Here is a 27,594-nt window from a genome sequence, read left to right as displayed (position 1 = left end):
ATGGGAAGGAACAATGGCAGCTCCCTACAGGCCTTCATCCTGGTGGGCTTTTCTGATCGGCCTAGACTGGAGATGATTCTATTTGCTTTTATTTTAGTCTTTTACGTCCTCACTCTGTTGGGCAACACCGCGATCATCTTCCTGTCAGTCATAGACTCCAGGCTCCACATGCCCATGTACTTTTTTCTTGGGAACCTATCTTTCCTGGACCTTTGCTTTACCACCAGCATTGTCCCCCAGCTGCTGTGGAACCTTTGGGGGCCAGATAAGAGCATCACCTACCACGGCTGTGTAGCTCAGCTCTACATCTACATGGTGCTGGGCTCCACCGAGTGCGTCCTCTTGGCGGTTATGTCCTACGACCGCTACGTGGCCGTCTGCCGGCCCCTGCACTACACTGTCATCATGCACCCGCGCCTCTGCCTGCAGCTGATGAGTGTGGCCTGGTGCTGTGGCTTCCTAAACTCGTTTGTCATGTGTCCTCAGACGATGCAGCTCTCCCGGTGTGGGCATCGAAGGGTGGACCACTTTCTCTGCGAGATGCCTGCCCTTATTGCCATGTCCTGTGAAGACACCACGCTTGTGGAGGCTTGCGCTTTCGTCCTGGGGGTGGTGCTTCTCCTGGTGCCCCTCTCCCTCATCCTTCTCTCTTACGGCCTGATTGCCGCCGCTGTGCTGAGGATTAAATCGACGGCAGGGCGCAGGAAGGCCTTCAACACCTGCTCTTCGCACCTGATCGTGGTCTCGCTCTTCTACGGCACCATCATCTACATGTACCTGCAGCCAGCCAACAGCTACTCCCAAGATCAAGGCAAATTTCTGACTCTGTTCTACACCATCGTCACGCCCAGCGTCAACCCCCTCATCTATACTCTGAGGAACAAGGACGTGAAGGGGGCAGTGCGGAAGCTCCTGGGATGGGAGAAAGGGGCTGGAGAATCTTAAGCGAAAGGAATAATTTGACCAACACAAGGTGGGCACAGCAGCCTAGTCCAAAGTCTTTGAGACTAAAACTGCTTTGAGTTTCATTTTTAGAATGTGCTTGCGTGTATGTGATGAAATAGCTTGGGGGGAAGAACCTCTAAGCCACATGAAGTTCATTTATATTTCATAAATATCATATATACATATTCTGAAAATAATTTTACACAGTATTTTTAGTGCACCTGTGCTTTGCCTATGGCTCGTTTCATGAGGTCAGAGCTGCAATGCCCCACTCACAGTGAGTGTCATGTTGGTTCTCAGAAAGCTTGGGATTCTGGAAATTTAGATTTTGGATTTTCAGATTGAGGGTGCCCAACCTGAGGAGGTGATGTGTGTTGCATTGGTATCTTAGGTGTGTGGCACCCATGTGGATAACTACTGATCAAAGGAGAGTTGGCAGGCGTTAATGCCTTTAAGTCTGAGACTGAATTGATCTTGCGTCTTCAGATGGGAAGCATCTTGCCCATATCTGTAGGCGTGGCTCTGGGATGCCTTTCCTCTACGTTTTCCTTATCTTTATCAATTCCACAAATCCATGGCACCCACAGACCTATTTTAATCACAGCAAGACACTAAACAGCCCTCGCACAGTGTGGTGGACACCAAAGAAAATGAGACCACAAAGTGGCCTTTTTTCCAAAGCTGCCACATTTATGACTGTGGTATTGTTCATGTTGGAAGACATCAACATCAGTAAAATCACAGCTCTTTGTTCTAGGGATGTGCAGGCTCCCTTAAAGGGGCTCGCCCTTTAAGCCGCCATTTGAATAGGAAGAGCTGGCTCCGTCACCCGCACCTTCCTCCTCGGTGTTTTCCATAGCAAAGTGCTTCCAAGAAGGCTGACTACGGTTAGGAAAGCAAAGGACACATTGCTCAGTTGATGGACCTGTAGACAGTTTCCAATTTCTGCCTATTATAAACAGAGCAAGAACGAGCATGGATGAGCAAGTGTCTCAGTAGCAGGATGTTGAGTCCTTTAGGCACATGCCCAAGACTGATATAGCCGGATCCTGAGGGAGATCTGGCCCCAACTTCCCAAGGAACTGCCACACTGATTTCCATAGTAGCTGCACAATTTTGCAGCCCAACCAGCAATAAATAAAAGTTTTCCTTTCTCCACGTCTTCTCCTGCATGAGCTGTCATTTGTTTTATTGATCTTGGCTATTCTAAGTGGTCTAAGCTGAAATCTCAGAGTAGTTTTGCATTTGCATTTCCCTGAGGCTAAGGGTGTTGTGTATTTCCCTTAGTGTTCCCCGGCCATTTGTGTTTCGTCTTTTGAGAGCCCTCTACCCTGTTATGTACAGCAGTTCTTACTGGGATGTTCTGATGGTCAGTTTTTTTTATGTAGTCTAGATACTAACCCTCTATGAGACATATAGTTAATAAGGATCGTTCCCTATTCTGCAGCTGCTGCTTTGCTGGAAGGATGGTGTGGTTTACCGTGCAGAAACGTTCCAGCTCCCGAGGTCCCTCCTGCTCTCTGTTCAGCTCCTGAGCCTGCTCTGTGGCCCTGATCAATCACTAGTGGCTTGATTACAATAAATTTTTGTCATCTGCATTGACCTGGTGCTTGAGTTGTGTTGCCACACCACCACTAGCAGTTCTTTTTATTATTCAGTATTGCTTTAGACTATATTTAGGTGGGTCTCTATATAAAGTTGAATTTTTTCAAGTTATGTGAAGAATTGTGTTGGAATTTTTATGAGGACTATATTGAATCTGTAGATGACTTTAGGTAGGATGCCACTTTTACAATATTGATCATACTAGTCTGTGGGTATGAGAGATATTTCCACCTTCTGGTATCTTCTTCAATGTCTTTTTTTTTTTTTTTCCGCTTTTTTAAGACAGGGTTTCTCTGGGTCACTAAGCTGTCCTAGACTCCCTTTGTAGACTAGGCTGGCCTCGAACTCACAATGATCCGCCTGCCTCTGCCTCCTAAGTGCTGGGATTAAAGGCGTGCGCCACCATGCCTGGCTCTTCTTCAATGTCTTAAAATCTTTTTCTTATGTAATTATTTCACTTGATTGTGCATATAGACAGATAGACATACATTACACACATTATCATTTGTATATAGGAAAGCTACTGATTTGTGTGCGTTAATTCTGAATCCTGTTACTTTGCTGACTGCTTATTAGCTACAGAATTTCCTAGTAGAGATTTTAGGGTCCTTTTTAAATATAAAACTATATCATCTGCAACTAAAGATACTTTGACTTTTTCTTTCCTATTTGTATCCTCCTTGACTTCCTTCAGTTGTTTTATTGCTCTGCCTGAGATGTTAAGTACTACCACTGTGAGGAGAGAGGTCAGTCTTGTCCTGATCACGCTTTGGTAGGGAATGTTGAGTTTCTGTCCATCCGGCTGATGCTGGCAGCAAGCTTGCTGGGGATCGCCTTCATTATGTTGAGCGATGTCCTTTGTATCCTTAGTCTTTCCAGGACTTTTATCTTGAAGAGATGTCATTTATTTATTTGCTTGTTTCTTTGCTTGCTTGCTTTGGTTTTTCTAGACAGGGTTTCTCTGTGTCGCCCTGGAACTTGTTCTGTAGGCCAGGCTGGCCTCAAACTTAGAGATCCTTCTGTCTCTGCCTCCCAAGTGTAGGGGTTAAGGGCGTGAACCACCACCTTGCTAGATGTTGGCTTTTATCAAAGGCCTTTTCTGCAGCTAACAACATGATCGTGTTTTGTCTCTGTTTGTTTATATGGTGGATTGCACTTAATGATTTACACATAGCGAACGATCCCCACATCTCTGGGATGAAGCCAACGTGACTGTGGCAGATGATCTTTTTGATGTGTTCTTGAATTCAGTTTGCAAGTACTTTATTGAGAAGTTTTACATTTGTGTTCATAAAAGATATTGGTTTATACTTTTCTTTTGGGGGTGGTCTTTGGGTGGTTTTGATATCAAAATAGTGATAATAGTGGCTTTGCAAAAAAAAAACAGAATTAGGAAATGTCTCTTCAGTTTCTATTTTGAGAGGATCTGTTAGAAGTCTCTGCTGAATCTATCTGGCACTGGGTTTGTTTTTGTTGTTGTTGGAAGAGTTTTAATAACTGCTTCTATTTAACTATTTAACTAAGGGTCATGTCTTTTTAAAATGCTTATTTGATCTTGATTTAACTTTGGTACTTTGTATATATCAAGATATTCATCTATTTCCTTTAGGTTTTCCAGTTTGGGAGAGTAGAGCTTTTTAAAGTGTGTCTTTATGTCTCTCTGAATTTTCTCAATGTCTATTGTCATGTTCCCTTTTCATCTCTTCATTAATTTTATTAATTTGGATGTTCTCTTTCACTCTTTTAGTTAATTTGGCTAAGGGCTTGCCAATTTTGTTGATTTTCTCAAATAATTAATTCTTCATTTCACTGATTTTTGTTTGTTTGGTTTTAGTTTTTCTTTTTTGTTTTGTTTTTTGAGACAGGGTTTCTCTGTGTAGCCTTGTCTGTCCTGGACTTGCTTTGTAGACCAGGCTGGCCTCGAACTCACAGGGATCCACCTACCTCTGCCTCCCAAGTGCTGGCATTAAAACTGTGTGCCACTTCCGCCCAACTGTTTGTTTCTATTTCATTGATTTTAGCCATGAGTTTAATTACTTTTTCCATCTATTCAATTTGGATAATATTTCTTCTTGTTGTTCTAGAGTTTTCAGGTGTGTTGTTAAATTACTAATATGAAATCTCTCCAGTTTTTTATTTTTATGAAATTACCTCTTAGAACTGCCTTCATTGTGTCCCATAGGTTTGGGTATGTTGTGTTTTTATTTTCATTTAATTCAAAAAATTTTTCATTTCCTTTTTGGTTTCTGTCTTGACCCATTTTTTTTCATTCAATATTGAGTTGTTCGGTTCCCATAAATTTGTAGGCTTTCTATGTTTCAGTGGACTTTCTTCTGCCTCCACCCCATCCTTGGATTTATGCAGGCTCTGTCTCTGTACTTCATCTTCTTAAGTGAGAAAAAGACTTCAGGATGAGCTTTTTCTTTAAATTTCAAAGTATTATATTATTAAATATAACTAATGTAGCTCGAAATTAAGTAGAGACAACAATATTTGTTATTGTTAACAGTTTTTGCTGGTGGTGTTTTTATAATATAACTTTCTGATTCTCTTTCTACTGCATATAGTCAGGGCATCATAATGCACTCCATACACATGCATAACAAATACTTATCAAGTAAAGCACAGTCATACAGCTGGACAAATATTATAGTGTTTCTGTGCAAGTCAGATGATTTTAAAATTTATTTACATTGCTTACTAATTGATACATTTTTCCCCCAGAAACAGCTTTATGTTTTCTATCTGATGGCTCTCTCTTATCAGTTGTTCAAGATCCAGTCAAAAGTGGGTAGTGACTGGGACCCTTCCTCCCTGTTGCCTGCTTTTACAGTACTGGAAGGCGCTGTGAGGACTGCTGGAGGAGAGAAGTCAATGGCATTCCTAAGCACCCATGAACCTGTGAACCACAGTGTGCACTAATCTGACAAGCTACACCAACAGCGTGACAGTGGTAGGAATGTTACAGAAGTAGCCAACTGATTTGCTATTGGATTTAAGGCTCACTTTACAGGAGGAAGCACATGTCAGCTACTGTAAATCTGGCCAAGAATCTATGGCTTGGAAGCTAATACAGCCTAGATCAAAGAAGTAAGCATTTTAGCACTGAGTGGGGAGGGACACAGGAACCCCCACCCTACCCGAGGAGCAATTGACAGTTGATGGCTGCTGGGAAGGGGAAGTCCATTTTCTTTAAGGGAATGCCCCCTTGTAGGCTGATCATGCTTCTGCGGATGGCGCCACACCCTTGTGCATATGGGCAGCACTGAGTGGACTCAGTGGCAGTTGAGAGAGAGAGGACACAAAACTAGGAAAGGTGGAAGGACACGAAAATGGCTCTGAGAGGTGTTAGGAGAAGAAGAGAAAGTGACTCTGATCACAACGCATGGTAAGTATGTGAGTGTATATGAAATAATCAAGCTACTAATCAAATGTCATGTTAAAATTCAAAAACAAAAATATGAGGTTTGATGTATGTAATACCTCAATAAATAAAAAAAAAGTAAAGCATCCAAGTAAAAGCCCTTACACATTTCCTATCTAACAGGAATGAACCACACAGTGGAGTTCTATTTATTATTCTTTACTTCCTGATTTCTATAATTAAGTGCAGAAGTTGCGGCAAAAGACGCCGGGTGAGAGTCAGGGCTTAGGGGCACTATTTAATGAACCATTTTGGAAGGATTCATTGAAATGCATTTTTCTTAATGTACTGACTTTCTTTTAAAGCCTTTTAATAAAGTAAACACACAATGCTGCAGGCTTCGTCATGGCATTCGCTGGACACACATCCAACCCAAGGACTCCATAGTCTACCCCAGAGGTTCTCGCACCCCCACACACACTTACTGTTCACTATTCACAAAAGCTAAGGAAGCAAAATCAGCCTAGATGTCCATCTGTGGATGAATGGGTAATGAAAACACGGCACAGGCGACACAACTGAATTTTACTCAGCCATAAAGAAGACCAAAATTATGAAATTTCAGGAACATGGATGTGTATAGAAATTGTTATATTAGGTGAGGTAATCCAGACTCAGAAAACCAGATAAGGCATGTTCTTTCTCATGTGTATCTGAGAATCTTCCACAAGCTGCCCTGTGAGGTTTTTTTAAAATCTTAGCTTGAGGAAGACTGGGTTAAAAGTAAAGTTCATTATGTAAAACAGTTTGTAATTTGAAATGTGGATTTTTTTTTTAAGGACAGGAGAAACTAACCCAATAACTTTGCAACTCAAAAAAAAAAGTGCTCAGCCAATCCACTGTAGTCAAACAATGAATACACTAAGGAGAAATTATTTCTCCTCCTGTTTGTGGATTTGGTTCATTTTAAGGGATGTATTTTAAATTAACGTACTGTCGAGACTAATTGCCTTTCTCTATACCCACTACATAAAAGTCTCTTGAGTATCATTTCTCTGAGTTATTCCTTCCAACTCGTGGGAATGGGGGGAGGGGACCCAGGGAATTCAGAGTTATAAATAACTTATCTTCTTACGAAGAACTCTCTAGGAGCTTCCTGACTTCCTCGTGGGGCTGGGCCCTTTATAAGTCTCTCCTGTTCACTATGGGAAAGAAATACCAGGGTGGGGACAGGGACTCTGTGTCACCCCCCCCCTTTCCAGGGAGTAAGTAGAGGGCGATAGAGTTTGTAGTCAGGGAAGGGTGCTTATCACGGTAAACATGGTGTGTTCACCAAGTCCTGAATAGTTGAATCTCACTTCCAGGCCAGTCTTTCAAAGAAAACGTTTCTCTCCTCGTTTTTTAAGTTTTACTTGGCAAATGAAAGCAAACACCAAGTCAATGTTTGACCACTCTTGACTTTACTCTTTAGATAGCTGCTGTTTAACTAAGTTAAGGTTTCCCATCAACAGAGGATCATCTTTCTCTTCAGAAAACCCTCTTTAATTTTTATCATCCGCGAAGCTACTGCTATGGTTTGACTACGTGCCCAAAGTCCATGTGTTGGACCCTGACTCCCCAGGGCAGCAGCCTTGAGTGAGAGCGGGGTCTGACAAAGGTGTTTGGGTCCCAAAGGCTCTTCCCGAAGCACCGGATTAATGCTGCTATTATCATGGGTCTGGGTAAGTTATCCTATAGGTGAGCTCTGAATGAATAATGACTCCAATCTCTCTTCTGCCCTAGTGTTAGATGGTAGAGCAAAGAGGTACTCAACAAATGTGTCCCCATGGTCCTGAGCTTCCAAAACTGGAAAGAACTGTAAACCAAATACATTTCTGTTTGTTACAGACCATCCTTGCTCAGGTATTTTGTTGCAGCAGCATAGAATGGACTAGAAAAGCATCCCCACCTTTTGCTGAGCACTTAACAGTTTTACACCTGTCAGCTTACACTACACGCTGCTCTAAACGTTATCAGAAAATGTGGGTTTGCTACAGGCAATGAATTAAACCCGTTCATTTATTTATATCACCAGTATTCCAAGAGTCTGCCTCAGATAGCCTACATATTGTTTTTAAAAACTTGTCTTCTATGATTTTGTAGTTGGGTTTTCATCAGCAGCCACGGACCACGGCATTCCTTTACCCGAGAAAATAGTCCATGACCTTCAGTTAAAGAATGTGGTCAAGGGCCAGGTGGTGGCAGCGCACGCCTTTAATCGCAGCACTCGGGAGGCAGAGGCAGGCGGATTGCTGTGAGTTTGAGGCCAGCCTGGTCTACAAAGTGAGTCCAGGACAGCCAAGGCTACACAGAGAAACCCTGTCTCGAAAAACCAAAAAAAAAAAAAAAAGAATGTGGTCAAAAGAGCCTCCCCTTCAGGCATTTTCTTTTTGTATCTTTGAACGTGTTATATTTACTTTCTACATCTTCTACTTTCCATTCATTGTATTACTGGATTTCCTTTTCTAAAAGTGGAACCAAAGAGTGGTTAGAGTGTAAACACGAGGCATGTAACAGGCTTGGGGCATGGTGGGGTGTGCTGGAGGGCAGCTACCGGCTTCCATAGCCCAAGACCGGGGCTGCAACTCTTCTTACGGGAAAGGCCAAGCACTGAGAACCATCTCTGGGTGTATTTCAGCCTTTGGCAATCAGGTTTTCACTTGGGACAATGTCCTGGCTCCCCTTTCGTCCCTTTTAACAAAAGATGGTTTTGTTACCTCATCTGGGTGCAACATCTCAATCCCGGATGGACGCAGTTTCTTCTGGCAGCGCTTAGAGATGTAGGTCATTCTGAGGAACCAGATGCTGCTGTAGGTTTTTGTTTTTGTTTTTGTTTGTTTGTTTTTTGTTTTTTGTTTTTTTTTCCAAGACAGGGTTTCTCTGTAGAGCTCTGGCTGTCCTGGAACTCACTCTGTAGACCAGGCTGGCCTCAAACTCATAGAGATCCACCTGCCTCTTCCTCCCAAGTGTTGGGATTAAAGGTGTGTGCCACCACTCCTGGCTCTGGAGAGATGGCTCAGCCATTAAAGGCTAAGCTCACAACCAAAAGTATAGCAGCCTGGTATTTCTAAGCAGACTGCTTACAGGTGAATTCTTGCTTGCAGGACAGCATCTTCGAACACTGGTGCTTTGGGAAACTTGAAAATCCAACAAGTCTCGTATTTGTGAGATATTTTGCTCATTTTTTTTCCCTGCACACCATGATTTTCATAAAAACTCTGCACAATGAAAGCTGCTCTGGGTCTCTTAGGCAATGTCACTTGAGTCACTAGGTCAAGAGATAGGACCCAATCAGTAACTTCTCAGAGGCTGGGACATTTAGGACCATGGGCTCTCAATTTCCTGGGAGCAGAGCTACTGTGAGTGACTTGTCATGTTGTGCCTCAATCCCTTCTAACCTATAATTCGTGGCACAAGATTCTAAGAAAAGTAGGCAATAAAAATGATCTATGATAACCGAAACATGGACACGGAATGAGGAAATGAGAGATCCAATCAGATTGCATGAAACAATCTCACAAAATGAAAAGGTGATTGTATCAAATTTTTGGAAAGCACTGCAATCTTAGAAGACTCTCGCAAAAGTGACTTTAAACATGTTACTTTATTTCTGAAAATATCAATAAAAGCTTCTCTTTTTTTTTTTTCTTCAAAATAAAGATTTTTCTGAACATTTATCCAGGAACCTTAATTGATGGATTAGAACGCTGTTTGGTGGTGGTGGTGGCGGGGGTGGGGGTGGGGTGGGGGTGGGGGTGGGGAGGGTGTTGAGCTGTTATCCACGGCTGACAAATATCTTTTCCTAGTATGCCGCATGACAGCCGAGCGTTAAGCAAGTCCCCACAGCTTACAGTGCGGATGGTGTGGCGAACTGTGTCCCTGCTGGGGGACTGTTTGTTTTCTAGATCAGCTTGGCTGTTTTCTAATGCCTGCCACATATGTCCTGCCTTCTAAACAGGTATGTGAGGGCACAGCCAATGGAGACCAATGAAAGCTCTGGGGACTTCATTCTCCTGGGCTTCTCTGACCGGCCCAGGCTGGAGATGGTCCTCTTCGTTGTCAATATGGTCTTTTACTTTCTGGCCGTCACAGGCAACTCCACCATCATCTTCCTTTGCCTGGTGGACCTCCGGCTGCACACGCCCATGTACTTCTTCCTCAGCAACCTGTCCCTTCTCGACCTCTGCTACACCACAAGTAGCATCCCCCAGCTGCAGGTTAACCTCTGGGGCCCTCAGAAGACTATCAGCTTCGTAGGGTGCGTCATTCAGCTCTTTGCCTTCCTGTCTGTGGGGGGCATTGAGTGCATCCTCCTGTCAGTTATGGCCTACGACCGCTTTGTAGCTGTCTGCAAGCCACTCCATTACCTGACCATCATGCACCCGCAGCTGTGCCTGAAGCTGGCAGCCTTTGCCTGGCTCAGCGGCATCGCCAATTCCATACTCATGTCCCCACTGACCATGTCTCTGGGGCGGTGTGGTCATCGCCGGATCAACCACTTTGTGTGTGAGATGCCGGCCATCATCCGGATCTCTTGTGTGGACACAAGCCGGGTAGAGGGCCTAGCGTTCTTCCTGGCGATCCCCATCGTCCTTGTGCCTCTCACTATGATCCTGGTCTCCTACGGCTACATCGCCGCCGCAGTCCTGAGGATCAGGTCTGCAGCTGGCCGGCGCAAGGCCTTCAACACCTGCTCCTCACACATGGTGGTGGTGTCTCTCTTCTACAGCACCATCATCTACATGTACATGCAGCCTGGGAATGTGGAAAGTCAGGACCAGGGCAAGTTTCTCACACTGTTCTACTGCCTGGTGACTCCCACACTGAACCCTTTCATCTACTCGCTGAGAAATAAAGACATGAAGGCGGCCATGTTGAAGGTTCTTGGGAAAGACAGAAGCTTGCTGGACGCTGGAGGGCACTGATGGGGCCCGGGACTCACCTCGGTGGTCCATTTGTTTCAGAACCAGCGTGAATCAGAGTGGCAGTAAGCCGATGGTGGTGAGGATGTGGGAGTCTTACATCCACCAGAGGCCCCAGATCAGTGGTGTATATTACTGCCTGCCGGGAATAGAGCCCCCCGCGGCATTCGGGGAGATAGAGCTGCTCTCAAAAGACAGCAAAACAGATGGGAAGAAAAGAGACAGGTGGCTTCCTCTTTGCACAGGGTGGTGATGATGACTTATTAGCAGCTGACCTGTGCTGTGATGCTGCAATGCCAACAGCAGTTCAGACACAAGAACAAGGAGACACAACATGGCAGAATGGGTGTGCACATGCACGTGTGTGTTGGAGAAGTAATGGCAGAATGCTTTCTTCCCCCATATAACTTGTGTTCTGGGGGGGAGGGTCCAGCTCTATTGCTCCACCCTGTGGAGATGACACTGTCACTTCCTCAGGCTGTCTCCAGCCAACCCTCCTCCCCACCCTGCACAGACAACACAACTTCACAGTTTGACCACGAGCACTGCTTATTTTAAATTTTAAGTCATGGGCTACGTATAGGTCACAAAATGAGCTGACTGACTGTAGCAGGGATTTCAAAAGTAGCAGAAAAACAGAGCAAGCCGGTCTGCGGTAGGGTGAGTCAGCTGTGCGTTTTGATGTGACAAATGTGGGGTTTTTTTTTTCCTTTTCTTTTCTTTTGTTGCTTTTGAGGCAGGGTCTCACTATATAGCCCAGTGACCCTCCTGCCTTCATCTCCCAGAGGCTGGAATTGCAAATATTTGGATTATCATGTTTAGCTTTGCTTCAGTTGTTCTCTCTCTCTCTCTCTCTCTCTCTCTCTCTCTCTCTCTCTCTCTCTCTCTTTCTCCTATTTCTTTAAAATCCTTCGTGGTCCTAGTGTGGAAGCCAGTTTATTGCAGGAGGGCTAGCTAGGATGAGGAAATCAAGGGCAATGATGATGATGATAATTATGAAGAAATAAAATTTCTTTTTTTCTTTTCTTCTTAACACTTTATATGAATATATGAGTTGCTCCCATTGGTGGGGTTTACTGTACAAATACAGTGTATATTGATTGGTTGGATCCAGGCTGCCCTCTTCCTCTTCCTTGTGCCCTTATATTGTAAAATAAATGAACACTTAAGTGTTTCTAGTTTCTGGAATCTATATTGTCTCTGGATGGTTAGTTTTATATATCACCTTGGCTATGTTTGACCACACATCCAGCCAGATGTTGCTGTGAGGGTAGCTTGTCAGGTAATACTGACTCTACTCATCGGCCTTTAGGTAAAGCCGACTATGTTTTACAGTTGATGGGCCTCTCCCAACCAGCGGAAGCTTTAAGAAGAAACACATTGGAAGAAGAGGAAAACTTTGTGGTCCTCTCTTGGACTTCAGTGCCATTATCCTATTTCTAGTCTCTGTCCTGCCCTATGGATTCTGAACTGAGTCAGTTCTGAAGGTCTTTGCCTGTCTCTGTCTCCTCTCTCCCTTTCTCAGTTCTGTTTGGATAGCCCTGACTAGCAGTCCTTAATCTTCACTACTAATTTCCAAAAAGCTGTGTGAGATTCACGTGTTTGACTAGCCATACATTTGTCTACTTGTAGTGCTGGGGATTTAACCCAGGGCCTTGCGCTCGCTCCCAAAGAGCTGGACAGCTAGGCAATAGCACTGTGCTTGCTCTTTTCAAAACCCCTAAACTGTAGGTTCTACAGTTTTCATACCACTTCCTCGTGGTCAAATGGCTTTTTCTTCAAGAGTGTGACCTTCGCTGCTTGTCCAGGTGTGATCTGCTTGTCCAGGCTATTACAGGCTGAAACTTGTGGGCAGTGGAGCAGGGAGGGGTCAGGTCCTGGTCCCACTGTTCTGCTCTCCAGTCTCTCTAGAAGAAAGGCAAACTGATGGACTTGTTTGTTGTCGGGGTTTTTTTTTAGGGGGGGTTGTTTTTTGTTTTTGTTTTTATTTTTATTTTTGAGACAGGGTTTCTCTGTGTAGCCTTGGCTGTCCTGAACTCCTGTGTAGACCAGATTGGCCTTGAACTCACAGCAATCCGCCTGTCTCTGCCTCCCGAGTGCTGGGATTAAAGGTGTGCACCACCACACCCAGCTGTAGTCCTTTTTCTTTGTGTCCTTTTTGCTTTTCTTTCCATCTATGGATTTGCTGTCTCCGTTCTGTATCAACTGGGCATCGCAGGCACTGTCCAGGCGCTTGCACACCACTCAGAGGTCTTTCACTTACCATTACCTGTCTCTGCAAACTGGGTTAAACAGCTGTGTTAAAACAAAATTTTATGTTATGATGGAATAAATCCGTTACAGTTTGAATTTTTTTTCTTGCAGCTTTTTCCCCCCAAAGAGGGAGAATACAATCAGCAACTTTCTATTTGTAGAATTCTTCTAATTTCCGTATGTCTGGGGTATTAATTATAACAATACTGGTAAGGTTAACTATCACAAAATTGCAAGCAATTTCTACTGTATAAAATTTAATTTACAACTTTTAATGCATACACTTAATTCTTTCTAATAAAATTGCTGAACTATAGCTTCCATAGCTGACACACAAAGCCTAGCTTGGAAAAGGAATATGAAACCTTTTGGTTTTCCCTTTTTTTAAAAGTGCTTATTTTCAGTGGATAAATATAACTGTTACAATAAGACAGAGAGTAAAAATGGTGAGTGGTTTAATGGCTCTACTTCACAATTCTCTATATCCTTTGCTTTCTGAACAAAGGGGACTATTTCATTTTTTTCAACTGTAAGGGATTTATGCTTAAGAGTTTTATTAAGATTAACTATTAAATATAATTAAAGTTTCTGGATGTGTTCCAAGTGGAATTTTATCTAAAGATATATTCTGATTTTACTCAATTTTGTTTTGTTTTGTTTTTATATTTATTTTATGCATATGAGTGTTTGGTTTGCATGTATGTAAGTGTACCATGTACATCCCTATTTCCTGTGGATGCCAGAAGAGGGCATTGGATCCCTTAGAATTGGAGTCAGATGTACTTTTGAGCCACTATATGGAACTGAACCCAGATTCTCTAGAAGAGCAGCAGTGTGCTTAACCGCTGAACCATCCCTCCAGCTTCTGTTTTGTCTTCTTCCTCCTCCTCCTCTTCTTCATTTTTCAAAACAGGGTTTCTCTGTGTAGCCTTGGCTCTCCTGGAACTCACTTATTTAATAGATGCAGTGCTGCTTAGATCATCTATAGTATTTTTTAAATGTGTCATGGTATTTTGGGTCTCCAGAGATTTTTTTTTGTCATTGTATTAAGCATATTGCTTTTGGCAAATATTCTTTTTTAAAAAACTTAATTTTTAATTAAAATATAGTCCCATCATTTCCCCTTTCTTCTTCTCCTTGCTCCCTCTCATGTCATCTGAGAGGACTAGGCCCTGGTGAAAAACAGTAAGCCAACTTCACATAGAAAAAGTTTAAGCATGTAAGTGTTTGTGGACACCTAGAGAGGATGGGTAAAAGCCTTTGGTACCTGGAGGGAGACTGCTGTGACAGTGGTCACAACTCCTCTACATCATATTATTCCTAGGTTCAGGCTTCCCCTGTCGATTGGATTAGATAATGGACCTGCCTTCATCTCACCTGTCACTCAAAGGGTCAATAAGGTTCTAAATGTAAACTGAAAGCTGTGCGGCACTTACAGACCTCAGCGCTCAGGACGGGCCAGAGGGGTGGACCAGACTTTTAAACCCAGCCTCTCTATATTAAAATTTGAAACCAGTGAAAATTATCCCAACCTCTTACCCCTGGCCCTGCCTAGGTAACCCCTTAGAAGACAGGATTCCTCCCCTATAGACTACCTTTACAAGCCACTTCCTCCCTCCCCCTTCCACCCCCCCCCCACACACACACACAAAATACTGCTTCGACCTGCATAAGAGACCATCACAAAAGCGGGGGTGGGGGGGGAGGTGGAGAGACCATCACCGAGGGCATTGCTAATCAGTCTCCCAAGCAGGTCCATGCTGCAGTCACCCATCAGGGTCCCTCCTTGGTGCCCTGTCATTCATTCCGACCTGGGGACCCAGTATACATAGAAAATATTTCAGACATAAGGACTGACATCTGCCTGGAAAGGACCTCATACTGTCACTCAGAACTCATGAGTGTCACTCGTCACTCCCATAACAAGCCTGCTCCAGACCAGGCCAGAGATGGAGACCAGCTTACCTGGACTAGCTCACTTGGATCCACTATGACCATCTCCAAATCTGGGCTCCTCTTTGGTTATAGATTCCCTCTGAGTATGGCTAGACCGTCTACTTATTCCTTTACTCTCATCTCCTTCCACACCGGGAAAATCCTGACAGAGACTCACTGGACTGAAGCCAAAAAGCTTATGTTTAAAACTGATCTCATGAAACTATTTGGGTTATTTGAAACAGGGTTTCTCTGTGTAGCCCTAGCCATCCTGGAACTCACTCTGTAGACCAGGCTGGCCTCGAACTCACAGAGCTCTACCTGCCTCTCTGCCTCCTGAGTTCTGGGACTAAAGGTGTGTTGTGCACCACCACCGCCTGGCGTAAAACTCCTAAACCTTCCCACAGTCAAGGCTAAAAGTTACCTTCTGACAGGCTTGGGGAAAATGCCTTCTAAAGCCCCACAGTATTGTGCGAACATTTAAAAGAAACATTACAAAAGATTAAAGATAATTTAGATAAGAGACAATAATAGCCAATTGGTGGTGACACATGCCTCTAATCCCAGTTCTCAGGAGATAGAGGCAGGTGGATCAAGGCTAATCTGGTCTACAGAGCTAGTTCCAGGACAGCCAGAGCTAAGTGAGACCCTATCTCGGGGTGGGGGGGTGGGGTGGGGGGGAAAGACAATAATAATTCTTATTATGATAAAATGTCTGATTCAAATCCATGGCTTACAACCCTCCTCACTGGCCTGAATGGCACCTTATTCTTCCTGTTTATAAGACTTGCTGGGAGGCCTTATATACTAAAATTGCTTTTTAAAGTTCATTAGACAAAGAATTGTCTTGGGTAAGTTAATGATCCTTAGGACACAGTATTTATGCCTTAGCCAAGATCAAAGATTTGAAGTATAAACAATAACAAAAAAGGTGTGTGGAAAAAAAAAAGGTGTGTGTGTGTGGTGGGGTGGGGGAGTTTGAAATGACTAAGGAAACACCATCCTTTGCCAACTTTATTTTATGTCTGCCTAGACATTTCTCAGCCTTCCGTCCCCCAAAAGCCTTGGCAACACTTTTCGGGACACTTCATGAACTTGACTGTGGTCCAAATGTATTATGTAGTGTCTGGAACATACGGCTGAGCATTGTAAAGGAAGGAGATGTCTCAAGGCCACTCCAAATCCTTCACTAATGTAATCCTCACGTCAAGGCCTGATGTAATGTGGCTTTTGTCTTTAAAAAAAATGCCGTACACCTGATCTTGGGCCCCTAGAGACTTTGCAGTAACACAGGCAACTCTTGGACTGGCGATTAATTTAAAAAAAAAAAAGACTCCAAACTTTGAATTAACTTAATCAAGTATGGTTGTCAATAATTATCTCACCTGGGTGATTTCACTGTAAAAGGATGCTGGTATATAGCTCTTCTTGTACAACATGTTCAAATATGGCTGTAAACACTTGGCCTCACGGATCATAGGTTAACGGTTGAATTGCTCTACATCTGAACAAGTTCTTCAATGTCCGGGTGCACTGTTATAAAAATATTCTCATGTGCACCGCTTTCTAATAAATCCTTTATAAGCCGGATGTGGTGGCACATAGCTGTAATCCCAGCACTCAAGGAGGCAGAGGCAGGTGGATCTCTGTGAGTTCGAGGCCAGCCTGGTCTACAAGGCTGAGTCCAGAACAGCCAAGACTACACAGACAAACCCTGTATCAAAAAACAAAAATCAAAACAAACAAACAAAAAACATAGCTCTCCTGTGCATGAGGTTGACAACCACTCATCTGGCTTGAGACCCCAGGCCCTCCCCACCCTGTTTTCCTTCTGTCACCTTGTATGAGGTTCCAGCCTGTGTGGAGGTGTACTAGAGCTGGTGTGTGGTAGGCTGAGAAGGCTGCATTTTATTGGTTTACAGGCTTTTTCTTGTGCACAGATGGGTTGTTCCTGTTACTCCAGGTGGGACTGGCCTCGCAGAATCTTTCTTCCTTTCCTGTTCATTTCCTGGTCATCTGGATACCAGGATACAAATGTTGAGCCAGGAATGGAGTCATAGTGTGTGTGTGTGTGTGTGTGTGTGTGTGTGTTCTTCCACAACCTTATAGGCTTCCAGTAGAAGATGTGGCCCAAGTTAGAGGTATGTTTTTCCACCTCAAAGATTCAGATTAGAAGTGGAACTTTGCACTTCAAATTAGGCATAATAATAATAATAATAATAATAATAATAATAATAATAATAATAATAATAATAATAAATCCCTCAAAGGTGTGCCCCTCTATTGTGGGGTTTTAGTTAATTCCAGATGTAGCCAAGCTGATGACAACCAAGAGTAGCCATCACATGCAGTTAATGGAAAAGAACAAGACTGAAAGTCAGTCTGTCCTTCCTGTGGTCTGTCCATGTGCCTGCCGGCCACCCACAGTTCTAACCCTGAGAGACATCCTAGCAGCTGAGGGTGCAGAGCCAGGTGGGCTCTCCCGAGGTAGCACAGAAACAAAGTCAGCACAAAGTCCCTTCCCTTTCCACAAGGCTGCTGTTCCGGGGAGAGCTCAGCTTTCCTCCAGACTCCACTTCTAGTCCCAGGAATCATCCGAGAGTGGGATCTGTGCTTAGGAAGAGATGACTGCCGGGGTGGGGGTGGGGGGGGGAGTACTCTTCCCTCCCTGGCCTGCTCCAAAGCTGCCATTCTTCCTCGTTCTTGGGGCGTTCCTGCTCTGTGAGTATGAGTTTGACACTGAGCTGGTCTCTCTAGAAATGGACTCATTCGCCGCTTCTAACTGCCCTCCACAGAGCCTGTTCCCACACACATACAATAAGACTGACTGGCGACAGCCGGCCCTGCCTCACGCCTGCTCTCAGAACCTGCTGGCAGGTTGTGAGCAATGGGGGGTGGGGTGGGGTTGTGGGGGAGGGGAGTCACAGCCCATTTCCTTTCCTCCCCTTCTCTGACTTGGTGTTTAGAGAGGGGCTCTTGTTTTTTTTTTCCATGATGCTAATTAACCTAAAAGTTTGTTAGGCTCTGTGCTGAGAGGAAAACGGACACTGGGTCTCTCTTGAAATTCTAACAGGGGCCGGGCGTGGTGGTGCACGCCTTTAATCCCAGCACTCAGGAGGCAGAGGCCGGCGGATCGCTGTGAGTTCGAGGCCAGCCTGGTCTACAAAGCAAGTCTAGGACAGCCAAGCCTAATACAGAAAGACTCTGTCGAAAAACAAAAACAAAAACAAAAACAAAAAAAAAAAACCCAAACCAAACCAAAAAACAAAAAAAAAAAAAAGAAAAGAAAGAAAGAAAAAGAAAATCTAACAGGTTTGCATGACAGCAGTGTGCCCAAGGTCTCATGGCAAGACTCAGCCATGAGCTACTGGGTTTCCAGCCTCTCCTCCTGGTTAGTCATCAAGTCAGGGTCTCTATGGAAGGTGGTGGCACTTCCCAGCCCTGTGGGTAGAACTGAAGTGGCCCTGGGAGGACTGTGACTGTCCTACAAGGAGCCACAGGTGTTCAGAGTTTGAGCAAAAGGATATTTAAGCCGTACGCACATAAGGAAGTGGCAAGAGGACTCAGAATACACCCAGCGAGGACAGCAGCCACAAGACAGATGGGAACACTCCCAGCAAAGAGACAAGACACTGAGGCTTTACGCAGCACACCGTGTAGTTAAATATATATGTAAAATAGTATATCTAGGCAGTTTCAGGCCCCAGCTTATAAACTACCTTCTTCGTGTGTGCGTGTGTGTGTGTGTGTGTGTGTGTAATTTATTTTATGTGCATTGGTGTGAGGGTGTCAGTCCCTTGGAACTGAAGTTACAGACAGTTGTGAGCTGCCATGTGGGTGCTGGGAATTGAACCTAGGTCCTTTGGAAGAGCAGACAGTGCTCTTAACCACTGAGCCATCTCTCCAGCTCAGAGAAGAGAGGCTTCCCTGACTGAGAATCGAACCTGGGCCATGGTGGTGAGAGCGCCGAATCCTAACCACTAGACCACCAGGGAGCATCCCACCTTCTTTCTATTTGGCTTTTATGCAGCACTCATTAATGGATACGTTATCGTGTATATTACCTACCTCTGTTGGTGAGCATTTGCTCCCAATCTTTCTATTACCAGAAAATCGTTCTGTGATAAATATTCATAAACTAGCTTGTCACAGGCAAGACACAAAGTGTCCATGTGGGATAATGCACATGGAGATGTACATTAACATTTTTAATAATGTCTATACCAACTCACATTACGGCAGTTCCAGAGCATTGCCCATCTGATAAGTCTCAGACTGCAATTTAGACTTACACTTCTCCAATTATATATGACTAAATGTTTCTCCTTCATCTAAGAGCCATTTGTGTTTCTTGTTCTGTGAACTGCCTGTTTTTGTATTTTCATTTTTCTTTTGTCATTTTAGTTTATTGATTTATAGGAATATTTTACATAGTAAAGAAATTTGGGTCAGGCAGTGGTGGCGCATGCCTTTAAACCCAGCACTTTAGAGGCAAAGGCAGGCAGATCTCTGAGTTCGGGGCCAGCTTGATCTATGTAGTGAGTTCCAGGACAGCCAAGGCTACACAGAGAAACCCTGTCTCAAAGGGGGAAAAAAGGAAAAGAAAGAAGTTTGAGTCTTGTGTGGAGTGACGTAACAATGGAAGCAAAGGAAGTCTGTCCTCTACACTACTTTTGCTCCCTAGGTCTCATGTCCAGACCAGCCCCTCATATTTTTGATTCTTCTTTTCTGTCTTCCCATTCCCTGCCTGTTTTGTCCTGGCTAAAATTCCCAGAGTTGGTTTTGGATTGTGAAAGGAAACCTGATGTCCGCATCTCACCACATTAAGGTTCTTAGAAGCAGGGTCTGAACAGTGAGTTTCTCCCCTCTAAGCGAGAGTACTCCATCCTATAACCTGAGTGCACGTGACGCTTAAGCCTTCTTAGTCAGCACAGACTTGGGTACCGCAGCCTCCTCTGGCCTGGCCTCGCCTCACTGCCACTGACTGGAAGGTGATATGACTGACTATCTTTGGAGACTCTGAAGCACGGACAGGGGGTGGCTGCTTTACTCATGAGATTCCCCAAGGTCAGAGGCGGTGGGGCCTAACAAGCCTTCCCTGGTCACTGTGTGGGGTGGCTTGAAAGAGAAATTGTCCCCATCGGCTCAGTCATTTAAACACCTGGTGTCCAGGTGATGGCGCTGTTTGGGGAGGTTTGTGTAGGACAGTCTTGCTGGAGGAAGTGCATCCCTGTGGGCGGGCTTGGAGAAGAAAAGCCTTGAGCAAATCCCAGTTCACAGTCTCTGCTTTATACTCACGGTTGAGGGGTGAACATGCGGCTTCTTGCTCCCACCCCTTTACCTGCCACTTGCTGCTGTGTTTCCCCGGCATGACGGACCCTTGTCTTTCTGGAACCATAAACACATATGAATTCTGCCTTCTATGAAGTTGCTCTTGGTCCTGCTGTTTTATCAAAGAAATGAAAATGTAACTAACACACTATGTTAAGGACACAAACAGGCTGAGAACTGGCAAGTGCCCACCCAGCAAGATCCCTTCATTGTGGGAACACACAGACGCACGCACGCACGCACGCACGCACGCACAGGAGGAGCTCAGGGTGGAGAATGCTACCAGGAAAAAATAGAAGGAAGGTCCCCCATGGTCACTGGCTCATTCCTGCACTGTTGTCTGCCTGACTTCCTGCCACCTCCTTGGTCACCCCTGGACCCCAAAGGAGCCACCTGCCCTTAGATCCTGGGATTAATCTGGAGAAAACCGCTGTAGGGACAAGTCCTGCCGAGAAACCAGGTGCATCCCCCTCCCAGACAACAGCATCTTGCATAAGCCTGGGACCCCAAGCAAGAGCTCTGCGCTGGTATGTGGCAGGTATGTGCCTACATAGCCAGAGGGACTGGGTCACAGAGACAGTCAGGGAGCCCTTACCTTGATCCACCAAGCCCACAAGCATCCTGACAGGCCACTCTGTCACTGTCCCAGCAATCCTGTCAAGCCAGCCGGAAAACCTGTCCAGCCAGTACAGAGCCTGGGGATCGCAGTCCGCACTCCAAGGCAGGTAGTATCAGGCCAGGGCCATGGTGGCTTTCCCAATCCAGGATGCCTCTGTATACAGGGTTCCTTCCAGATCTCCCAGGCCACACCCAGAGAGGGATGAAGTCCTTGCCTTTGTAAGATGCCAAACTGAATTCCAGAATTCATTTGGTGGATCCTGAATAACCTGATCTAGGGCTGAGGACATGTGACACACAGGAGTCCACTGCCCACGGTAGAGCTTCTGGCTGTTCAGAGGAAGGACAATCAGAAGCAAGTGAAGCGTCTGGAATATGGGGTCACAGGTGCTAGAACACGAGGAAGGGATGGGGAGTGTAGCAACTTGAACCAAGAGCAGAGGGACAGATAGTCAGGGAAGGTATGCTGGGAAATAGCCAAAGGCTCGCAGTGACGTCAAAGCCAGTGTGAGCTGCAGACTGAATTCAAGGCGACCTTGGGCTACAGGGTTAGACATTTTACGTCTCAAAAAAAAAAAAAAAGCCAAAAAGGGACTGAGGATGTGGCTTCGTTGGTACACTGCTTGTCCAGCATGAAGTCCTGGCTTCTGTCTCCAGTACTGCATTAAAAACTGCATGATGATACACACTCATGAGGTGGAGGCGAGACAAGAAGCCCGCCCCTAGAGGCGCCGCAGGCGTGGCTGCTGTGTCACACGTGCGTCAGTAGGTGGCAGAGAAGAGAGAGGCTATGTCTACGCTCAGGGTTCTGACTTATGTACGCTTAACATTCCCTGAAAAGAGCGAGCCTGAGACTGACTACCAGTCAGGCATCAGGTAGATCCAGAAGGCTAAGAACCTCGCGTGGGGCCCACGTGCCCAGGCGGGAGTGAGCCTGAGACAGACGGCCCGGTTTGAAAAAGCAAGCTGGGTGGGCGAGGCTTGAGACAACCACCAGACTACTAGACAGGCTCTATGCTTCTCCCCACCCCCACCACCACCCCTCCCCCGGACAGGGAGCTATCCCAAGATGACCTGGCTGAGAGTCTGGTGCAGCGCAGGCCTGAGGGTGGGGGCACACCATGCCCGAGATGACCCTTGAGCGGCGCCATAGTGCGTGGGCAAGGCACTCCTGAGACCGCGCCTGAGGCGACCCCAGACACTTAGAGACCCTGGGCACCACTAAGAAAAGCAAGTACGTTGTGGAGCAACGGAACTGGGCACAATAAATAGAGGCAGAACTGGAGACTCAAGGGTAGTGAGGAACAGCCACTTGGATGCCACTTGGAACTATGACAGGGCCCTGGCCTGTGCTGCCACCTGGAGCCACGTTTGGGTCTGTGGCCCTGCAGCAGCAGAGGTCTGTTACCACGAAAGTCCAGGCTGACGTCTGTGGTCTGGGCTGCTTCCCAGGGACATGTTGATATTCGAGAGCTCTGCAGAACTGGCTACACCCCTCATTGGGGCATCGGGGAAGAGCTGGCCCAGGGGCACGAGAGGAGAAGAGGTGACCCTGTCCCTAAGTAGCTGCAGGGGAGATGGGGGCCTGCACATTGTGGGAGTTGCAGGTGAGCCGGCCCCAGCATGAGCATGCAATGGCGTTGAGAAGGCAAAGGTCTCCCCCTAACTCCTTGCCATCTATGGTAGACAGAAGAGCTGGTTCTGGGGTGATGAGAGTGGGAGAACGGGCCATGTCCCTCACCAGCTGCAACACTCAGGAGAGTGAGCCCTGCACCTTGCCTGACCAGCAGGGTAGAACTGGCCCTGAGTACAGGATTGGGGCGGGGGTGGGGGGGAGCAGGGTGTTGCTGGTGAGCCAGCCCCAAAGAGGTGAGAGCAGGAGAGCCAGCTCGCTGATCAGCTCAGATACCTCTCAGGTCCAGATCCAAGGCTTCGAATTGGCCCACCCCAAGATCTACCTCATTGATGAACTGCTGAGGTACATGAAAGGTACACAAAACCTACAGGATCTCCACGACACAGGGCAGCAATGGGAAATCTGAAGGGCGTCCCAGCGAGGTTCCAGTACTGACAGAGCAGCAGGAGCGAAGGGCCTCGAATCAGACCAACAAGTCATGGCAACAAACACGTGCAAGTAAAGAAGTGTGGACAAAAGGGCACACCGTGGGGCACACTGTGACACACTACAGCTTCCACAACAAGATTCTTTTTCTCTGTTGTGGGGGAGGTTGCCAGGGCGGAGGGTGGGCATGAGGGGACTGGGAGAGATGAGTGGGGTTGGGGTGCATGATGTGAAATTCACAAAGAATCAATTAAAAGTTAAAAAAAAAAAGATGAGGAGGAGCTCAGGGGTCATTCATTTTGTGCCATATAGTGAGTTCCAGGCTAGCCTGGGACACATGATGCATTGCATCTATAAAAAGGAGGGAAGAAAAGAGAAAATACCCTCCCCAAACCATGTCTATGTTAAATATAACAGACTTTTTGTTGTTGTTGTTGTTGTTTTGTTTGTTTTGGTTTTTTGGGGTTTTTTTGGGGGGGGTGTTTGAGACACGGTTTCTCTGTGTAGCCTTGACTATCCTGGACTCACCTTGTAGACCAGGCTGGCCTCGAACTCACATCAATCTGCCTGCCTCTGCCTCCCAAGTGCTGGGATTAAAAGCTCCAGACTATTTTTTTAAAATGTCATTACATCCTAAACAATAGAGTGGTCTGCGTGTTTACATTGTGCTGGGTGGTCTGTACAATCTAGGTGAGCTTCGAAGTCCACAAGAGCATGTGCACGAGGTCCTTGAGCAAACCCGCAAGGGTGGCTGTGCTCAGCCATCCCCTGCCTCCAGGTCTCTCTGACCCTACATGAGTCAGTGGTAACCTTTATAGAATTAAAGAGGCGGAACAAACTGAACTGGGTTTCTCCTGCTGACCATCGACCTCCCTATGCCCCCCACCCCCACCCCCAGGCTGTGTGGTACGACTTTGGGGCGGCCTCCTTGCTCTGATCTCAGCTCCTCCTCCTGCTCCCCAAGCTACCCAGCTGGCTTGTTTAACCACTGTGGGTGTTTCCTACACTGAAACCAGGCAGTCCCTGGAGTTCTTGCTAACAAGTCTGGGCAAGTGGAGGTCAAAGCCTGACCTGCAACTTCTTACCCACGTTCTGTCACCTCCAGCCTGTGGCTGCAGCACCTCCAGATGAGGGCCTGTGCTTCCTAGGTTCAGGCTGAGAGCCAGTGTACAGCCTGGCGATCCCCAGCCTGCATCTGGCCAACAGATGTGCCTAATCTGGCAGACAGTTTGAGTTTTTAAAATTTGAACTCATTGCCAATATCAGTAGTTTCCCCATAGAAATACAGTTGTTTGGTTTTTGTTTGTTTGTTTGTTTAGTTTTTTAATTTTTGTTTGTTTGTTTTTGCATCTTTGAAAAATGGGTCTGGTGCCCTAAGGGCGCCTCTGTTAGAAAGGCATGAAGAACACAGCCCTCTTACCAAGCCACTCCATCTCTTGATGACATGTGCCCAGTTCTTAGGCATCTGAGTGATGATCTAGAACTTTCTTCTCATTGTTAAGGGAATCCATGACCCAGAACAGTAAGAAGTCCCTAAGCATGTCTCAATGCACACTAACAAAGCGGTTAGGAGCTGAGCTGTACCCTGGCTCCACTACAGGATTCAAATCACTTCAGCAGGGAGAGGGACGGGAATTCCACACAGCTAGGACAGCTGGAATTTGGGGGGAGGCAAAGATACATTCCCAGAATCCCCCAGAGTCCTGAGGACACCCACGCCCTTTGTCCCAGCCACCATAAGAAAGGCCACGCTGATAGAGGCCCTGAGCAACCAGATGTCAACATTCTTGGGACTCAGCTTTGAGTGGGAAAGGCCACCTGCTTACCACATAGCTCAGGGCTGCCAAGAGGCGGGCAGTGGCTGTTTGGGCTACTGGCAGCAGGGGTGCCAGCCCTTCCTGGCATTTCAACAATGCCACAAGCACCCAAGATGTAGTAGGGACACCACATAGTCTCGTTCTGCAAGGACTTAAGGGGGAAAATGCCAGTCTTGAAGGCGGGGAGTCTGTGTCTACTCTCCCAATCCCCCAGCCCCTGCCGCTTGGCTCCTTGTTACTGAGAAGGGAAACCTCCTCATATGTGCACAGACAGGACTGGCTGACACAGTGCTAGGCAAAGCCTTGGGGAGGACAGTCAAGGGCTGACTGACACAGGCCAGTGAGTAAATGATGTGAGCAAGCCTGTTCTCCTCATCTGCAGCCTACAAAGCGGTCTGACAAGGCTTCTTCTCTAGGCTGAGGTTGTATTATGGCTGCAGTGCTCGAAATGCCATCAGTATGGCACAGATAAGTCTTTGTCGTAGGTGACCTCAAGGAGAAGTCCACGGGGGCTGGGAGAAACACAGATACCGCTATGCTGATGGCCTACCAACATGCCAAACAAGCTCGTATGTATAGACGGGGGTCGGGTGGCGGGGTGGGGGGGGGGACAGTGATTAGTCAGTCAAAAGGTGCCTTGCAGATAGCCTCACAGGTCAGCGTAATGTGATGGCTCTGGATCACAGCAAGTCCCACCGTCCAAGAATATCCTGTCAAATTTACTAAGGGGGTGTCAGCAGCAGTTGCTAAACAGATCTTGAGTTCAGATCTTGAGACCTTTGGTCCATGTTTTACCTCTCTGAGCTCCACTTTTGGTAGGTATGACTCACAGTCTCCTTTCGGTATCTGTTTGGAGGATTGACCATAATACTGAGAATAGAACACAGGTGCATAGTGGTCAGCTGAGGTGACAGGTTAGCCCACAACATAGCTCCCAAACGTGTCAACCTCTGAGCTTTGGGGGTAAGCACCAAGCTTTCGATCTTTCAAGCAGGAAGTGACCCAGGCACCCATCCCAGTGGTTAGCATGGGAAGGAGGGAGTTCCTCTTCAGTGTTTGTGGCAGGTCGTCTATGGTTGGCTGAGGTGTCTAGGGACACACGATAGGCTAAGTGGGGTGTGGTTACACCTTTCTACTCTCAGGAAACATCCCATACCTTTGCTGAGCATTGGTCTTCTGGGAATATAGACAAGAAAGCATCAAACAGAACGTAGCCTTGTAGACCACGGCTTGAGAAATGTCCTTATTTATATGGCTCTCTCAAGAGATCAGGAAGTTGGGGAAAGAGTGTGGGATTCTTTTCTCTCTCTCTCTCTCTCTCTCTCTCTCTCTCTCTCTCTCTCTCTCTCGGTTTTTCAAGACAGGGTTTCTCTGTGTAGGCTTGGTTGTCCTGGACTTGCTTTGTAGGCCAGGCTGGCCTCGAACTCACAGCGATCTGCCTGCCTCTGCCTCCCGAGTGCTGGGATTAAAGGCATGCGCCACCACGCCCGGCTCTTTTCTCTCTCTTTAATACTAGGGCCATTGCTTCCTTTTGTGTGTCAGCAACTCATTTTCTCCCTTTAATGCCCTGACATGCATTCTCTGTCTCTTTCCACATCTATTAATTTTTTGAATTTTTTTTCAGATAGGGTGATTTTTTCTGGTGCATCTCTCCAACCTAAGTACCCTGAGTGCTCAGATTACAGGTAGAAGACACTGTGCCTGGCTTCTTTCGCCATATACTTTGAAATGTATTTGCTAACATTAAAATATGAAGTCTGGTTGGGTGGTGGCGGCGCACGCCTTTAATCCCAGCACTCGGGAGGAAGCAGAGGCAGGTGGACCTGCTGGGTGGGTGGCCAGCCTGTTCTAGTCTACACAAAAAGTTCCATACTATCAGCTGGGCATGATGGCACACGCCTTTACTCCCAGCACTCAGGGGGCAGAGGCAGGCGGATTGTTGTGAGCTCGAGGCCAGCCTGGTCTACAAAGTCAGTCCAGGATAGCCAAGGCTAACACAAAGAGACCCTGTCTCAAAACAAACAAAAAAAAAATTCCATACTATCCACAGCTACAGTGAGACCCTATTTCAATTGTGTATGTGTGTGTGTGTGTGTGTGTGTGTGTGTGTGCGTGTGCTCGCGTTTACACAGCAAGTAATGAATAAGTAAAATGAGCCAATGAGTTGGCCACAGAAGGGTGATATGCCCATAGGTACTAGGAGGGTGAAGCTTAAAACATGATACTGAGTGAATAGTGGCAGACCACAGGTCACATGCCATATGACTTGATTACATGAAATGTCCAAACAGGCAAACCAGAGAGTCAGAGGCCAGATGAGGGCCATCAGGAGGGGGAGCAGAGAGAGGCCTGAGTGACGGTGTAAGAAGAGGACAAAGTCCTGAGCCAATGTATGTTGTTGACATGAACACAGCCATGTCAAGGACCCCAGTGCCTCAGCCCCATGAGAACCGGCAAAGCCCTTCCTCTGGTCTGCGTGTGAATACAGGCAGTGAATTCAGAAACTATCAATGCCGGCTTCCTCCGCTGGGATGACTGGAGCCCGAGATTAATCTCCTACAAAGACCACTACTAAGATTAACCAAACCTGTCTCCTTGTTCACGTATAAGCTAGGAGCCTGCTTCCTTGTTCGGCTGTATACAGCAAGCCCTCTCCGCCTTGGTTGAGATGCATAAATAAACGTGCTGAGGCTTCGTGTTGCT

General features: G+C 46.2%; 1 protein-coding gene across 3 annotated transcripts; it reads left to right on the top strand.

Moving 5' to 3' along the window:
• LOC311586947 (putative olfactory receptor 2W6) lies at positions 1–27,594 on the top strand (the record flags this gene model as incomplete). 3 transcript variants are annotated; one of them, XM_084763269.1, is made up of 2 exons in its annotated part: positions 1–348; positions 10,273–11,802. In XM_084763269.1, 2 exons carry the CDS (start codon positions 1–3, stop codon positions 10,876–10,878), a joined length of 954 nt encoding a protein of 317 aa, XP_084619395.1. In that variant the 3' UTR covers positions 10,879–11,802. The 3 variants fall into 3 exon arrangements, 2 of the variants coding, with proteins under 2 accessions (XP_084619395.1, XP_084619394.1); XR_014775704.1 differs by lacking the exons at positions 1–348; positions 10,273–11,802 and adding exons at positions 7,469–7,635; positions 27,183–27,594; XM_084763268.1 differs by lacking the exon at positions 1–348 and adding an exon at positions 7,469–7,635 and having other exon boundaries at positions 9,912–11,802.

This window comes from Acomys minous, assembly GCF_964271855.1.
Source record: "Acomys minous genome assembly, chromosome: 16".
Taxonomy (NCBI): domain Eukaryota; kingdom Metazoa; phylum Chordata; class Mammalia; order Rodentia; family Muridae; genus Acomys; species Acomys minous.
The sequence above is the reverse complement of the archived record's forward strand: the minus strand, read 5'-3'. Positions and strand labels throughout refer to the sequence as shown.